The following is a 17753-nucleotide window of genomic DNA, read 5'->3' on the forward strand; positions in this document are numbered from 1 at the left end:
TTTTTTAAGCTTAGATTATGTGCAAGGCATGTACATTTGGGCCTTCTGGCCGAGCAACTGTGAATAAGGTACACCATCTGCTTTCTAAAGCAACAAAATAGAGGGGGCCAGAGATACATAAACAGGGCACAATCACTAGGAGATTTGTGAAAAATGTCTTAAGACTTCATGAAAGTGGTAGGCACTGGGAGGAGAGAAATTACTTTGGCTAAGTCGTATGGGAAAGTTTTTTGTGTTTGAAGTGCAGCCTGAGAGCTAGTTAGAATTTGACAGATGGAAATTGGAGGAGAAGGGCATTATGGAGGGAAGACTATAAACAAAGGGTATGTTTTATAGTTTTGCAGGAGCAACCAATAATTTATTGTAAATTAAATTATTTTTTTAAAAGGATAGTGATTTTTTCTTTCTTTCTTTTTTTTTTTTTTTTTTCAACTGAGTGGTGGTATCAGAATCTCCAGCAGGTGCTAGAATATATTTCAAACAGCACAAGATCCACCTGGGGATTTGATGCCCACTCCTAGTGTGGGTGCTCCCCTCTTCCCCCACTGTCTGGTGTAAGGAGAAATGCTATTGTGTGTTTCTTAAGTGAACATTGTGGAGCTAGTTAGTCTTTTCAATTTCCAAAGTGTTGTGTAGTGATGTAACTCAGGGCTTTGAAAATTAAACTAAGGATATTTTAAGGTTTTGACAAAAGAAAGTGATGTGGTCAGAGCATTGTTTTAGGAAAATTAATAGTGGCCATTATGGAGGTTGGATTGAACATAGATAAATAAGCTATTGAAGTGGTTCAGGTAAGGATAATGAAGGGCTGAATTTGGGCAGGGCAGTAGCAGTGAGAAAGAAGAATGGATGGGAGAGGTTTTGGCAAGAGAATTAAAAGACTTGGTTTCGGATGGGATAGTTGGAAGGGGGACGCTTGAAAACCCCATGAGTTTTGAGCCTACTTTTATGAAAGAATGGAGGCTGGTGTAGTGTGGGGCAAAAGAGAAATTTGTTTTACATATTTGAATTGGAGGTGCTTAGGAAATATAAAGAGGAAATGTTAAGTATGCTTTTGGACACATAAGATTAAAGATTAGGGAAGAGAGGAAAACTTAGATGTTTTATTATGATAAAAAAAAAAGAGCTGATTAATTTAAGTAGTGAGCATAGCTCCTAGAGTGTGTAGTAGAGAAAAGTAGTTGAACTAAAAGTCTGGTGAAGGTCATGTTTAGGAAGCAAGAGGTGGAAGAGAAGAATCTTCAAGGATGTGGAAACCTAGGAAACTATAACATCTCAGAAACCAAGGAAAAAATAGAGGGAGAAAGAAGGAATAAAATATCAATTTGTATCCCAAAATATTGATGCAAAGAGTATCCATCTTTCCTCCATCTCATTGCACAGATGTTACAGGACAGAGAATTTACTGAGTGGACCCTCTAAACGCACCCCCCCCCCCCACTTTAAGTGTAAGTCATGTGTTTTTGCAGACCAGTATGTTTATATACCCTAAAAAAAAAAAGCAATAGAAAATAAGATTTTATCTAAGAATTTAAAATCATGTAAAATGTTACCCTTATAGCAATGCATAAATGAGTCCTACTTCTCAGAGTCAACCACATCAACATGTTCCTCTGACTTAAAAAAAAAAATACTACTACTATGATTTGTTTTTCACAGAAGTGGATTGTATATCCACTGATCAGCATGATTAGCAGCATGTCCTGCACATCTTTCCAGGCAGCATGTTTCAGTTCACTTTAATTTTTTACGGTACTCCTTTCTGCTTCAACAGTAGCCAGCAGCTGAAGTGGAGGGGAGCCAGAGGAGCCAGTCTTTTTACCTCTAGACCCTAACAGTAATCCACTACTTTTATTAGACCTTTGGTCATTCTGGCCCCACTGCAGGTGCTGTTTTGTTCCTCACTGTCTCAAAGTACCTTCCAATCATTTTAATTCCTCAGAATGCTCTCTACTCCAAATTTCTAAGTGGTAGTGCTGTTGTCATGATTTTAGAGGTCATGTCCTAGAACTTTGTGGAAATAGACAGAAATGGCAGTGGGCTGAGGCTAAAGTGGAGCCCCAACAAACAGATGGAGAGAGCCCTGACTGATGCCCCTCCCCTACCTTGTGCAGAGTCTTTCAAGATTATTGTTAGATTTGCTTTAGTCTTTTGCCTTTTTATTTTAACAGAGTTCATTTTCTTTTTTTAAAATATATTTTTATTGATTTCAGAGGAACGGAGAGGCAGAAATATCAATGATGAGATTGATCAGCTGTCTCCTGCATGCCCCACACTGGGGATCAAGCCTGCAAACCCGGGCATGCACCCTCACTGGGAATTGAACTGTGACCTCTGGGTTCATAGGTCGATGCTCAAACACTGAGCCATGCCGGCCAGATCAGAGTTCATTTTCACTTCTCCCACTTTTTAATTTGTTATTTAAAAATCATTCCTGTGAATTCACTACAAGATAGGTTTTGTAGCAATTTCTAAGTTAACTGTTTTTAATGTCAATATTGCAGTGCTGAGTTATCCACCAGTCAGTCACCAGGCATCTATTGTGCACTTACTGTATGGGTCCCTATGTTGTTTCCACAGAAGCAGCCTGGGGTTGTGGAAAGAGATAGAGGCGTGTGAGGAGTGAGGAGACCTGGGATCTAATTTTGCTCTATTCTCCAGGGAGGGCTTGGACCAGTCATGAACCTCCCATGCCCTAATCTTTAAAACAAGCTGCTGGATTGATAATACTTGAAGATTCCATCAGCCAGCCTCTGATTTTCTGTTCTACCACTGGATTTGTGTTTGCATCATCTAAGTGTGTTGTCCAGCATAATCCAAGCTCAATTTCATCCTGAGATGAGTGGAATAGAGATTATAGTCAAGAATTTGGCTTCTAATCTTGGCTTTGATACTGAATTCTCTGTACCTTGGACTGGTCCTAGTGGCATCATTTGTCTGCCAAATGAGGCTATTTGACCTAGATCCCTGGTTCTTAACTAGGGGTGTACAACAGAGCCAAATGTAGAATTCTGTGGAGACACACGTGTCTGGATTCAGCCCCTAGAAATTATGATTCAAAGGAGTAAGGTGAGGACCAGTTATGTTTTAAAAAATACTCTATAGGGATTTTGAGGACTCTCCTTGATAAGCAGTCTACCTCATCAGCATTTTACAGATACTTGTGTCTTCTTCCCCTTTGGCCATAGTTCTGTTCACCTCCAAAATACTCCCAGCTATGGACACATTTTTGGCCTTCATTTTGCTCAGTGGCCTTTTTCCTCTTCCTCAGTAACAACCTGCAGTGTTTCACAGTGCGGTGCAGTGCGGCAGCAGCTCGTGAAGAGGATCCATACGTGGACTCCACCCTGAAGGTTAGAACTGCATTGTTAAGACAGTGCAATCTTAGATAAAAAAGGAATGAATTCACACTTGCAAATGCGCTCTTGGGTGTAAGCAAGGTGAACAGTAAAGGTCTTAAGATCTTGTTTATTGAATTAGAACCTTTGAATGTAAAATAGTAAGCAATTTTTGATTCATGGTTTAGTTGACAATATTTAAGATTATTTTGAAAACATTTCACTCAGAATTTAGGTCTAGTACATAGTTTTGAAAGTTTGGTAGAGAATATGCATAGTGTAACTTCAGGAAGAGTACTTCACAACTATAGTATACTACAATTTTATTTTTTAACAGAAATATTGGTGGCAATTATATGTAGCTATTAACACATCAGTTTAGAAACTAGTATATTCAAGAATACAAAATTGAATAAAGTACATTAAAATAATTTCTTTGTATTGTTATCAGATATGCCTATAATTCTTTTGTTATTTTACAAGCCTTCAACAATCTTTTGTATTTCTGTAGACTAAATCTAGGAGTTAATAGATATATTAGATCAATAACCTCATTTTTAGTATGCTTAGTCTGTGCAAAGCTCTTGACTACAAAATAAACATAGGTCATCTATGATGAAATTCTATGTTTTCTGATGTTGAATTTCTGTTCTCAAAAATATACTGATCATTTTTATGATATTCATCGTATGGTATATCACCTCTGACGTATAAGCTGCTTGAATGGATGTTTGTTGTGAAGATATAGGCTGCAGGAAACCCCAAAAGCATAATGGCCTGTAGTTTACAGGTTAGTTTATGTCTATCATAAAAGGCATCTGGAACACCTTTTCTTGGAAAACTAAGTGCTCAGTAACGATTGTTATGTTAAGAAGCCAGCACTGTGAAGTGCTAACGTGTCTGAGGCACTCTCCTGTTATCACTGTTGTGATTTGAGTTCTCAGTAACTCTTTTTTTTGTTGTGGCCCAACCTGTAGCTTTTTTGTTGCTGACCAGGCTTGCTGCCTACCTTAAGCCTCTTGGGACGCCGGAATCACATCTTTTCCTTGTCTTTCTGTCTGTGGTTAAGATATACACATGGGCTTTTAAATAGATTATTTTTAAAATAAAGGTTATTTTCCTAGTAAAAATTGAAAGCTGACAGATTCTTTGCCCCTTTCTTCTCCCCACACCATGCCTTTAAGGAAAAAGGAAAACACTCAGAAAGACATAGGCTTACATAGGTAGTGATGGTAGAGTGAGGGGTATATAATAGATTGAGGTAGGATCAAAGCTACAATAAAAATGTCAGGTAATAACAAATGTTGGTGAGGACGCTAAGAAATTGGAACCCTCATACATTGCTTGAGGGAATATAACATGGTGTGGCCATCTTGGAATAAGTCTGATATTTCCTCAAACAGTTAAACATTGAGTTACCCTGTTACCCAGTGATTCAACTTCTAGGTATATGCCCAAGAGAGATGAAAAAAATACATCTACACAAAATGCCCACACATTATATACAAATGTCTATAGCAGCATTATTCATAATAACTAAAAGGTGGAAGCAACCCAAATGTTTATCAGCTGATGAATGGGTAAACAAAATGTGATATATCCATATAACGGAATATTACTTGGTCATAAAAAGAAATGAAGCACTGACATATGGATAAACACATGGAAACTGGCACATGGAAGTGCCATAACATGGATGAACCTTGCTATAACATAGATGACCCTTTTAGCACTATAACATGGATGAATCCTGAAAGAAACCAGTTACCAAAGACCACACACATAATTACATGATTTCATTTATATAAAAGTCCAGAATAGGCATACCAATAGAGACAAAGAGTAGATTAGTTGTTGCTTAGGATTGGGATGGATGAGAGAGGGGGACAATAGCAAAATGGTACATAGTTTCTTTTTGAGATGATGAAAATGTTCTAAAATTGACTGTGGTGTTGGTTGCACATATCTGTTTGCTAAACACTATTATACTAAAAACCACTCAGTTGTATGCTTTAAATGGGTGAATTATATAGTATGTGAATTATATGTCAATAAAACTCTTAAGAAAAAAAAGGGAAAATAAAGAAAATAAATAATAACTTCAGGTCTTCTCAGTCTCATAAAACCAGAGAGAAGGAACCCAAGAGAGGAAAGGAGAAAAGAAGAGAGACCGGTAGCTGGTTGGGGCAGCTGCACTTGAGACCCGTCCTCATGAGCGTACACACCTCATGGCTCCCCCTTCCCTGCACCCCCACCATCTGAAATCCCAGGTGCCACCTGAGTGAGCACGCATTTAGCCCACTTGCCGACTCAGGCTTTGGTAGCTGCGAGGTCTGAGAAAGATTTCACAGCCTCATAGTTTGGCCCAAAGGGCACATAGCTTTTTTTCCCATTCCTCTCAGATTCCAGCTCTTAAGCACTAGCCAGGGCCACCTTACTATTCTTAGGGATGAAAACATAGATGGAGGTGTTTCCCCAAGCATGTTGTACAAATGGACAAGGAAGATGACCTCGGAATCAAACAGTGTGAATGCAGGAGGAGGCATGGATCTGGCAGCCTTAACATGGATGAACCTTGCTATAACATGAATGTTTTGTGAGCTCCCTGAAAGAGTTCTTCCGTTATCTTTCTTATCCATTCTAGTTGAATTAATGTTCCCTTATAGGGACAGGCGCCTGGCTCCCAATCCAGATTTCCTCCAGTTTACCTGACACACCCAACCTGTCAGGCATTCTAGGCAGTGTTCCCACTTAAGGACCTAAGAGTCAGGGGCCATCTGAACATACAAGCATTTTCATCCTACACACCCATCTACTAAGAAACCATTTTATTTACTCTCTGTGCAGTGGAATGCCTTTTTGTAGTATCTCATTTTGCCTAGGAGCTCTGTTTGGGCATACTCCCAAGCCAGCATGCTATTAGTGGGATTTCCCTGGGTGGCTGCACTTCCAGAGTCATGGGGAGTCCCTACTGCTGTGAGGGCCTTGGACACACCCACTTTCTGAAGTCATTCAGAAAGGGTAGCTCTTTGACAGGCACATATGAAGTAGATAGTTGGTTATATAAGTTTAGATAGAATAACCTCCTTGCTCTGATAAGAATAGGAATTTGAGGAGTTTTTTTTAAGGGGGTAGAACAGAAGAGACTTTATCAACTAAATAGACGGATTTTTGAAGATTAAAGTTCATATATGTTTTTTCCTTGGTTAAATTTGTGATTTTTTCCTTTACTAGGCTTGCCCACCTGTCAGTATGGATGTCTGTGCTTTAAGAATACAGCTTTTCATAGGCTTGAAAGCCATCTGTCACTTTAAAAACCACATCATACTTCTGACCAAGGCAGACCCTGAGGCCATTCCAGAGAGAAGAGAGGCACCAAGGAGGCTTCTGTGAGCATCCCCCTCCCAAGAGAGTCCTGCCAAAGTTTCTGCACTGAATTGTTATGGGTGTATTCTGTCTGTGTTTTACTCTATGTTTTTTTATTTTATTTTTTAATTTTTTAAAACATATTTTTATTGATTTTAGAAAGGAAGGGAGAGGGAGAGAGAGATGAAAACATCAATGATGAGAGAGAATCATTGATTGGCTGTTTTCTGCACACCTCCTATTGGGGATCAAGCCTGCAACCCAGGCATGTGCTCTTGACCAGAATCTAACCTAGGACCCTTCAGTCCATAGGCTGATGCTCTATCCACTGAGCCAAACCAGCTAGGACTACTCTATGTTTTGTAAATCAAAACTCTGAATGACCAGATGACTTTTCTATGGTGTTCTTTTTTTTTAAAAAAAAATATATTTTATTGATTTTTTACAGAGAGGAAGGGAGAGAGATAGAGAGTTAGAAACATTGATGAGAGAGAAACATTGATCAGCTGCCTCCTACACATCTCCTATTGGGGATGTGCCCGCAACCCAGGTACATGCCCTTGACTGGAATCGAACCTGGGACCTTTCAGTCCGCAGGCTGACACTCTATCCACTGAGCCAAACCAGTTTCGGCTGTTCTTTTTCTAGAGAGAGAAAATAGGTTTTAATAATGTCCATAATATCCTTTATAATTGACCTCAGAACTTTTAAAAGAAAATGAACTATAAAATAGTTTCAATAAATGTCTGGTATTTTAGATAAAATGTTAAAGGACATGTTTTTCTGTGTAGTTAAAGAGAAAGACAAGGCCTCTAATGCTAGCCTAAATGATAAGTTTCTTAATACATATTTTTCTTTTTTGACCTTTCAGTGCTGCATTTTTATCCAAAGACTAGAGGCCCAGTGCACGAAAATTCGTGTACTTAGGGGAGTCCCTCAGCCCGGCCTGTGCCCTTTTGCAGTCCGGGACCCCTTGGGGGATGTCCACCTGCCAGCTTAGGCCGGCCTAAGCTGTTAGTCGGACATCCTTAGTGCCGCAGAGGAGGTGGGAGAGGCTCGCGCCACCACCGCGGCGCTCGCAGGCGTCAGCCCAACTTCTGGCCGAGCGGAGTTCCCCCTGTGGGAACGCACTGACCACCAGAGGGCAGCTTCTACGTTGAGCGTCTGCCCCCTGGTGGTCAGTGTGCATCATAGCCACCGGTTATTCCCAGTCGTTCCACCATTAGGGTCAATATGCATATTACCCTTTTATTATATAGGATTATTTTCTGGTATTTCAATTCAAAAGAAATTAACAATATCTTTCTTACCTTAAATCACATTCATAATATATAGATATGTGCTGATCTACCTTAAAATAGAATTGCAATTTGATAGCACTAATCTTTGGTTGACGCTTCTGTGTTCTGTTTTCACTGTTTAAAACAGAATAGTTACACTTCTATTTGATGTCTTCTATACTGTGAACTTAGTGGTAGGGAAAATTTTATCAGGTAAGAAAATTTTGGAGAGATAAGAAACATAATGAGTTTCAAATCTAAAATTGGTTTTTATTTTTAACATTAAGTTTTTGATGATTTTTAAATTGCTTGTGCCTGTACTTGTTCCACCAAAAGGAATAAACAGGTTTACTTGGTTAAGTGATCATTTAGAGAGTTCAGAGTGGTCTAAGCGTAAAAGCTTCTGAGAGAAAAAACAACTTGTAATCTTGCACATTTGACATTTGTAAAGTATTATATATTCCTTTGGTTGATCTCTAGTTCCCCTTCCTCCTCCCCTGCCATTTGTCTCTGGATCTATTTTTGTTCATCAGTTTCTGTTGATCATTATATCCCACATATGAGTGAGATTATGTGATATTTATCTTTCTCTAACAAACATAATTTCAATTAACATAATGCTCTCCAGTTCCATCCATGCTGTTGCAAATGGTAAAAGTTCCCTCTTCTTTACCTCAGCATAGTATTCCATTATGTAGATGTACCACAGTTTTCTAATCCACTCATCTACTGATGGGCACTTAGGCTGTTTCCAAATCTTAGCTATGGTGAGTTGTGCCACTATGAACATAGGGGTGCATATATCCTTCCTAACTGGTGTTTCTAGTTTCTTGGGATATATTCCTAGAAGTGGGATCACTGGGTCAAATGGGAGTTCCATTTTTAGTTTTTTTGAGGAAACTCTATACTGTTCTCCACAGTGGCTGCATCAGTCTGCATTCCCACCAACAATGCACGAGGGTTCTTTTTTCTCCACATCCTCACCACACTTGTCCTTTGTTGATTTGTTGATAGCCATTCTGACAGGTGTGAGATGGTATTGCATTGTCGTTTTAATTTGCATCTCTCAGATGATTAGTGACTTTGAGCATGTTTTCATATATCTCTTGACCTTCCTTATGTCTTCTTTCAAAAACTATCAACAACAAAAAAATAAAAAACAAAGGAAAGTATCTATTTAGGTCTGTTGCCCATTTTTTGATTGGGTTGTTTATCTTCCTTTTGTTAAGTTGTATGAGTTCCCTGTAAATGTTGGAGATGAAACCCTTATTGGTGATAACATTGGCAGATACGTTCTCCCATGCAGTGGGCTTTCTTGTTGTTTTGTTGATGGTCTTTTACTATGCAAAAGCTTTTTATTTTGATGTAGTCCCATTTCTTTATTTTCTCTTTAGTTTCCATTGCCCTAGGAGCAGTATCAGTGAAGAAATTGCTTCGACATATGTCTGAGATTTTGCTGCCTGTGATTCCTCTGGTATTTTTATGGTTTCCTGTCTTATGTTTAAGTCCTTTATCCATTTTGAGTTTATTATTGTGTATGATGTAAGTTGGTGGTCTAGTTTCATTTTTTTGCATGTATCTGTCCAGTTTTCCCAACACCATTTATTGAAGAGACTGTCTTGACACCATTGTATGTTCTTGCCTCCTTTGTCAAATATTAATTGAGCATAGTGGTTTGGGTCAATTTCTGGGTTCTCTATTCTATTCTGTTCATCTATGTCTGTTCTTGTGCCAGTACCAGGCAGTTTTGAGAACAGGGGCTTTTTAATACAGCTTGATATCTGATATTGAGATCCCACCTACTTTGATCTTCTTTCTCAGTATCGCTGCAGCTATTCCGGGTCTTTTTTTATTCCAGACGAATTTTTGGAAAGTTTGTTCTAGGTCTGTGAAATATGCCGTTGGTATTTTAATCGGGAGTGCATTGAATGTATAGATTGCTTTGGGTAGTATGGACATTTTAATGATGTTGATTCTACCAATCCATGAACACGGTATGTTTTTCTATCTGTTTATGTCTTCCTCTAGCTCTTTTTTCAGTGTCCTATAGTTTTCTGAGTAGAGGTCTTTTTCCTCAGTTAAGTTTATTCCTAGGTATCTTAATTATTTGGTGTGTTGGTAAATGGGATTGCTTTTTTAGTCTCTCTTTCTGTCAGTTTACTATTGGTGTATTGAAATGCCATAGATTTCTTGACATTAATTTTATATCCTACATTGCCGAATTCATTTATTAAGTCTAATAATTTTTTGATGTAGTCTTTAGGGTTTTCTATGTACAGTATCATGTCATCTGCGAATAAGGACAGTTTTACTTCTTCTTTTCCAATTTGGATGCCTTTTATTTCTTCTTGTCTAATCGTAATGGCTAGTACTTCCAGTACTATGTTGAACAGGAGTTGTGGGAGTGGGTATCCCTGTCTTGTTCCTGTTCTTAGGGGAAATGGTTTAAGTTTTACCCATTGAGTATGATGTTGGCTGTAGGTCTGTCATATATGGCTTTTATTATATTGAGGTATGATCCTTCTATTCCCACCTTGCTGAGAGTTTTTATCAACAAAGGGTGTTGGATTTTGTCACATGCTTTTTCTGCATCAATTGATATGACTATGTGATTTTTTTTTAATACATTTTATTGATTTTTTTACAGAGAGAAAGGGAGAGCGATAGAGAGTTAGAAACATCGATGCGAGAGAAACATCGATCAGCTGCCACCTGCACACCCCCCACTGGGGATGTGCCCGCAACCCAGGTACATGCCCTTGACCAGAATTGAACCTGGGACCTTTCAGTCCGCAGGCCGACGCTCTATCCACTGAGCCAAACCTGTTTCGGCTGACTATGTGATTTTTATCTCTCAATTTGTTTATGTGATGTACCACGTTTATTGATTTGCGGATATTGTACCATCCTTGCATCCCTGGGATAAATCCTACTTGGTCATGGTGCATGATCTTTCTGATGTACTGCTGGATCCGATTTGCTAAGATTTGTTGAGGATTTTGGCATCTATGTTCATGAGGGATATTGGCCTGTAATTCTCTTTCATTTTGTTGTCTTTATCTGCTTTTGGTGTTAGGTTGATGCTGGCTTCATAGAATGAGCTTGGAAGTGTTCCTTCCTGTTGAATTTTTTGGAATAGTCTGAGGAGGATAGGATTTAGTTCTTCCTTGAATGTTTGGTAAAACTCCCCTGTGAAGCCACCTGGCCCCAGGCTTTTGTTTGCTGGAAGCTTTTTGATGATTGCTTCTATTTCTTCCATAGTTATCATCCTTAAGATTTTTAGATTCTTCCTGATTGAGTTTTGAAAGGTTGTATTTTTCTAGGAATATGTCCATTTCCTCTGTGTTGTCTAGTTTGTTGGAATAGAGTTGTTCATAGTATTTTTTAACAAGCCTTTGTATTTCTGTGGGGTCTGTTGTTATTTCACTTCTTTCATTTCTGATTTTGTTTATTTGGGTCCTTTCTTTTTGCTTGATATGAATTCAATCTTCTTGAATTTGAAGAGACTTTGCTTGTGACCCAATATGTGGGCTATTTTTGAAAATGTCCCATGTGCACTTGAGAAGAATGTATATTCCATGGCTTTGGTGTGAAATGTTCTAAAGATGTCAATTAAGTCTATCTGATCTAGTGAGTCATTTAGGATTCCTGTTTCTTTGTTGATTTTTTGTCTAGAGGATTTATCCAGTAATGTCAGTGGTGTATTAAAGTCCCCTACTGTGATTGTATTGTTGTTGATCTCTCCCTTGATATCTTCCAGGAGTTTTTTTTTTATGTATTTGGATGCTCCTGCATTGGGTGCATATATGTTTATCAGGATTATATCCTCTTGTTGCATCGATCCCTTTAGTATTATGAAGTGGCCATCCTTATCTCTTGTTATGGCCTTCACTTTGAGGTCCATTTTGTCAGATATATCTATTGCTACCCCAGCTTTTTTTTTTCATTTCCATTGGCCTGAAAGATATTTTTTCATCCCTTCACTTTCAGTCTGTGTGAGTACCTTTTTCTGAGGTGGGTCTCTTATAGACAGCATATATATGGGTCATGTTTTTTTATCCATTCAGCCACTCGATGTCTTTTGATTGGAGCATTTAGTCCGTTTACGTTTAACGTTATTATTGACAGGTACTTATTTGTAGCCATTTTTATTTTTTGTGCCTGTGTTCCTTCTTACCTTTTTATTTCTTCTTTTTACATCGGTCCCTTTAGCATTTCTTGCATTGCTGGCTTGGTAGTGTTAAACTGCCTTAGCCTTTTTTTGTCTATGAAGCTCCTTATTTCTCCTTCAAGTTTGATTGATAGCCTTGCTGAATAGAGTATTCTTGGATTCAGTCCCTTTATTTGCATCTTTTTGAAAATTTTCTTCCATTCCTTTCTGGCCTGATGTATTTCTGTTAAGAAATCATTTGATAATCTAATGGGAGATCCCTTGTACATAACTTTCTGTCTCTCTTTTGCAGCCTTTAAGATTCTCTCTTTGTCCTGAACATTTGCCATGGTAATTATGATGTGTCTTGGTGTGGGTCTTTTCGGGTTCGTCTTGTTTGGTACTCTCTGTGCTTGTGTTGACTTTTTTCTTCCCCACATCAGGGAAGTTTTCTGACATTATTTCTTCAAATAGGTTTTCTAACCCTTGTTCCTCTTCCTATTGTTCTGGCACCCCTATGATTCTAATGTTGCTTCATGTCATGTTGTCCCATAGCTCCCTTAAGCTCTCCTCCTGTCTTTTAATGTTTTTTCTCTAATTGCAGTTCAGTTTGGGTGGTTTTGCTTCCCTTTCTTCTAATTTGCTAATTCGGTCCTCTGCTTCTCCTAGTCTACTGTTGAAACTTTCCATGGTGTTTTTTATTGCAGCTATGTCACTCTTAATTTCTACTTGATTCTTACATAAGTTGCTGATTTTTTCATCCATCTGGTTTATGAACTGTATGACCCTTAGCTGCTTTTCTGGTGATTCCTCCTTTTCTTTCCTTTGGGGGTTTCTTTGTCTACCCATTTTTGTTCTCACTGACAGATCTATATGTCGAGTTGTGCAGGGGCTGCTCCTTGGGTGGTAGTGGCTCCTCGTGCTGCAGTTGTTCCTCGGGCAGTCGCAGCAGCAGCTGCTCCTCAGTTGTCAGCGGCTCCTCTGGTGGGTGTTGTTTGCAGCAGTGGTGGCTCTTCTGGCTGTTGGGGAGAGGCTGCTCGCACATCTGCTGTTTCTCAGACATGGGTGGGCTGCTCACGAGGCTGCTGCTCCTTGGATGGGGGAGGGCTGCGCGTGGCTGCTGCTTCTCAGACGGGGCAGTCTGCTCGTGAGGCTGCTGCTTCTCAGACGGGGCAGTCTGCTCGTGAGGCTGCTGCTCCTTGGACAGGGGCAGGTTGCTCGCAGGGCTGCTGCTCCTCGTACAGGGGCGGGCTGCTCGCGTGGCTGCTGCTCCTTTGATGGGGTATGGGCTACTTGCGCGGCTTCTGCTCCTCGGACGGGAGTGAGCTGCACGTGCAGCTGCTGCTCCTTGGACAGGGCTGGGCCGCTCACCCAGCTGCTGCTCCTTGGACGTGGGCGGTCTGCTTGTGTGGCTGCTGCTCCTTGGACTGGGGTGGGCTGCTCAGGTGGCTTCTGCTCCTCGAATCAGGGCAGGCTGCTCGTGGAGCTGCTGCTCCTTGGACTAGGGCAGACTGCTCACACAGCTGCTGCTCCTCGGATAGGGGCAGGCTGCTCATGTGGCTGCTGTTCCTTGGACAGGTGCAGGGTGCAGGGTGCGCATAGCTGCTATTCCTCGGACAGGGGTGGGCTGCGTGGGGCTGCTGCTCCTCAGTCGTGGGCAGGTTGCTCGTGCGGCTTCTGCTTTTAGGGCGGGGGCGGGCTGCTCGTGTGGTTGCTGCTTCTTGGACGGGAGAGCAGGCCACTCACACAGCTGCTGCTCCTTGAACAGGGGCAGGTCATGTGAGGCTGCCGCTCTTCACCCTGGGATGGGCTGCTCACGTGTCTGCTGCTCGTGTGGTCACTGTGCCCTGGGCTAAAGCATTGGGTCAGTCTGAGGGGAGCGCACTTTGGAACTCAAAGGAGCCTGTGCCTGGGTTGGCTGGAGACTTGGTGACCATGGGACCACATCCGAGGTAGCAGGTCCCTGGCAGGGGTGCTGTTATCTGAGGGCACCCTGAGTGGGGGTGAGGCTGGACTCCCAGTTACAGCAGCTCTCCCCTTCAAAAAGGCAAGGCTTCTGAGGAAGAGCCTGCCTCCCAGTGCTGTTTGCAATGGTAGCAGAGGCTGCCTCATTAGGTGATCCGGTTAGCCTGCCCCCAAAGGTCCTGCGAGATCTAACTGTGCCTCACACACACACACACACACACACACACACACACACACACACACACCCACCCCTCATACGTTCACACACTCCTCTTTTGCTCCCTCAGTCACGCTCTCTCCCTCACTGCCACCTTCTTCCTGCCTCTGTAGTTGGGTCTGGGGTGTTATTGACGCATTTGTGGATGGAGTTTCCTCTCCAGGTGTCTGGTTATGTGGCTCGCTCGCTAGCACATTGGCTGGACAGGATAAAATTCACCTCGACAAGACACAACACAAAGGGAACAAAACACGAATGTACTCATGACACCGATAACCCCAATATAAGTGACCACCTGTGAAAAGAGAATTAGGAGAGAGAAAAGAGCACAGATGATATCGAAGAGAGAAAAAAGATAAGAAAGTAAAGAAAAATGAAGAAAAAGAATATATCCATATGGTGAGAAAACACCACAGAACAAACAGATAAACCAAAAAAAAAACGCAAACACCGAACACCCAGCAAAGAGGGTGGGGCAAAATCTGTAGAGGCTGAGATTATATACAGAACATAAGGTTAAGAATTGGATGAATATGGGGAGGACCTCAGTTCAGAATAGAGGAAGTAGGAAGGGGATGAGTAGATAAGAAGAAAGAGAAAGAGAAGAAAATAATAATAATAAATTTACAAAAAAATTGATTAACACGTTGTTTGCGGGTAGTTTTTATCGCGCGCTAACAGGTGGCACGGGCCATTTTTGCTAATTTTTTGCGCAAATGGCAACGTTCAGTAAAATTACGATAACTTTAGTTTACGTATTTATACTTTACCCGCATTCTACCTCTAGTCTATAAAAAACGTATTAATACGTGTCCCGCGCTTTACTACACTGGTAGAACGTATAAATACGTAAAAGGTATAAATATGTTTCCCGCATACAATGTGTTAAAAATGGTATAAAAATAACAAATAAAATAAATTAGAATGATGGAAAATAATGTGAAAAGAAATAGAAAATAAAGAAACCAATGAAAAAAAGAAAAAAGAGATAACAAAATAATAATAAAATAAAAATGAAAAAGTGAAGTGTCGTTCCTTTGGCTGGCTTAATATCCCAGTCTTCTGTACTGTCTGTGGCTTCTCAGTTTCCTGTTGCTGGGACTGAAGGCCTCTCTTTAAGGCCAGTCTCTATGGACTCTCAGGGACTATGCAGATTTTTTTTTTTAATCCTTTGTACCATTCAGGGTGTATTCTGAGTGTGGCTGTGTTGGTTGCCTGGAGACTGGAGGGAGGGGCTATCTCTTAAGGAGAAAATGCTGCCCAGGTCCTGTGCCAGGTATGACTCAGCGCCAGCCTCTCCCCAGACTCCACAAGTTCGTACCTTCTCCTGCAACTCAGCCACAGGTGGGTGTTCGTATCTAAAAGCTCCTATGAACTAGGTTCAGCAAAGAACAGGAAAGCCACAGAGAGGAGAAAGAGCTGCACCTCTGCGAGCCCCTCTCCTGTCAGCACTGCGGGGTCTGGGCAGCCTGCTCTGTGCTCAATCTTTTGTGACTGTGGACCCAGATCTAGAATCCCTTGTCACCAGCAGTCCTGTGGACCTCCTTTCCACAGTCAGACGCTGTGCCTTTTTCAAGGGACGCGGCTCGGTGCCATGTGGTTTCCCTCTGACCCGCTGGGCTCAGAAGTCCAACAGTTCTCTCCAGCCCAGATCCTTGATTTTACCTTTCTCCAGGTGTCCTCTGCCCTTCCCAGCTGCGAATTGTCCCACCAGCTGTGTCTTCTTCACCAATTCGGGGTAGATGTTACTCGATTCAGCTGTTCATTCTATCTGCTCTGGGACAAGGCTCGGGACACGACAGTCTATTCTGCCGCCATTTTGTCCTCCTCTCCAGCTCCTGCTGGAAGATTTTTTATTACTGCTTCAATTTCTTCAGTAGTTATTGGCCTATTCAGGTTTTTTGATTCACCCTGATTGAGTTTTGGGAGCTTTTTCTAAGAATATGTCCATCTCATCTACATTGTCTAGTTTGTTGGAGTAGAGATGTTCAAAATATTTTTAATCCTTTGTATTTCTGTGGGATCGGTTGTTACTTCACCTCTTTCATTTCTGATTTTGTTTATTTGGGTCCTCTCTCTTTGCTTTTTGGTTAGCCTGGCTAAAGGTTCATCAATCTAATTTATCCTTTCAAAGAACCAGCTCTTGGTTTTGTTGGTCTTTTATGTTGTTTTGTTTGGTCTCTATGTCGTTTATTTCTGCTCTGATCTTTATTATTTTCTTCCTTCTGCTTACGTTGGGCTTTTCTTATTGCTTTCTTTCTAGGTTTAGATAATTTATTACCATTTTCTCTTGTTTTTTGAGGTAGGCCTGTAGAGCTATGAACTTCCCTCTCAAGACTGCTTTTACTGTGTCCCATAGATTTTGGATTGTTGTGTTTTCACTGTCATTTGTTACCGGGATGCTTTTTATATCTTCTTTGATCTCTTTGGTAACCCAGTCATTGTTTAATACCATGCTATTTAGCCTCCAGGTGTTTGATTTTTTTCATGGTTTTTGTTGTAGTTGATTTCTAATTTTACGCCATTGTGATCTGAGAAGAGGCTTGATATGATTTCTATCTTCTTGAATTTGAAGAGACTTTGCCTGTGTCCCAATATGTGGTCTATCTTTGAAAATGACCTATGTGCACTTGAGAAGAATATATATTCTGTGGTTTTGGGGTGAAATGTTCTGAAGATATCAATGATCCCATCTGATCTAGTGAGTCATTTAAGATTGATGTTTCTTTGCTGATTTTTTGTTTAGAGGTTTTATCCAGTGGTGTTAGTGGCATAGTAAAGTCCCCTACTATGACTGTATTGCTGTTGATCTCTCCCTTGATATCTTCCAGAAGTTTTTTATGTATTTGGGTGTTCCTGTTTTGCGTGCATATATGTTTACCAGAGTTATATCTTCTTGTTGAATTGTTCCCTTTAGTATTATGAGTGGCCTTCCTTATCTCTTGTTATGGCCTGTACTTTTAGGTCTCATTTGTCAGATAAAGTATTGCTACCCCAGCTTTTTTTTTCCAATTCCATTTGCCTGAAAATATTTTTCCCATTTCTTCACTATCAGACTGTGTGAGTCCTTTGTTCTGAGGTGGGTTTCCTGTAGACAGCAGATATATGGGTCAGGTTTTCTTATCCATTCAGCTACCCTATATCTTTTGATTGGGGCATTTAATCCATTTACAATTAAAGTTATTATTGATAGGTACTTGTTTGTTGCAGTTTTTATTCTTTATGCCTGTGTTCCTTCTTCCCTTCCTATTTTGTCTTTTTATAGCAGACCCTTTAGCATTTCTTGCATGGCTGGTTTGGTGGTAATAAACTTCCTTAGTCCATTTTTGTCTGTGAAGCTCCTGATTTGACCTTCAGTTTTGAATGATAGCCTTGCTGGGTATAGCAGTCTTGGATTCAGACCCTTCCTTTGCATGACTTTGTATATTTCATTCCAT

General features: G+C 40.6%; 1 protein-coding gene across 10 annotated transcripts in view; it reads left to right on the forward strand.

Annotated features, from left to right (window-relative positions):
- HPS3 (HPS3 biogenesis of lysosomal organelles complex 2 subunit 1) overlaps positions 1 to 17753 on the forward strand; it is a 75352-nt gene that overhangs the window by 31201 nt on the left and 26398 nt on the right. For 9 of the 10 annotated variants that reach the window (XR_004973823.1, XR_004973818.1, XR_004973819.1 and 6 more), the window contains exons 6-7: positions 3272 to 3353; positions 6573 to 6727. Coding sequence is in view for 4 of the 10 variants with exons in the window: in XM_036347362.1 (XP_036203255.1) it covers positions 3272 to 3353; positions 6573 to 6727 (237 nt within the window). In the remaining 6 variants the exon portion in view is untranslated. The remainder of the gene's footprint in view (positions 1 to 3271; positions 3354 to 6572; positions 6728 to 17753) is intronic. The other variant, XM_036347364.1, reaches the window with a different exon arrangement.

This window comes from Myotis myotis, unplaced genomic scaffold (genome assembly GCF_014108235.1).
Source record: "Myotis myotis isolate mMyoMyo1 unplaced genomic scaffold, mMyoMyo1.p scaffold_m19_p_2, whole genome shotgun sequence".
NCBI lineage: Eukaryota > Metazoa > Chordata > Mammalia > Chiroptera > Vespertilionidae > Myotis > Myotis myotis.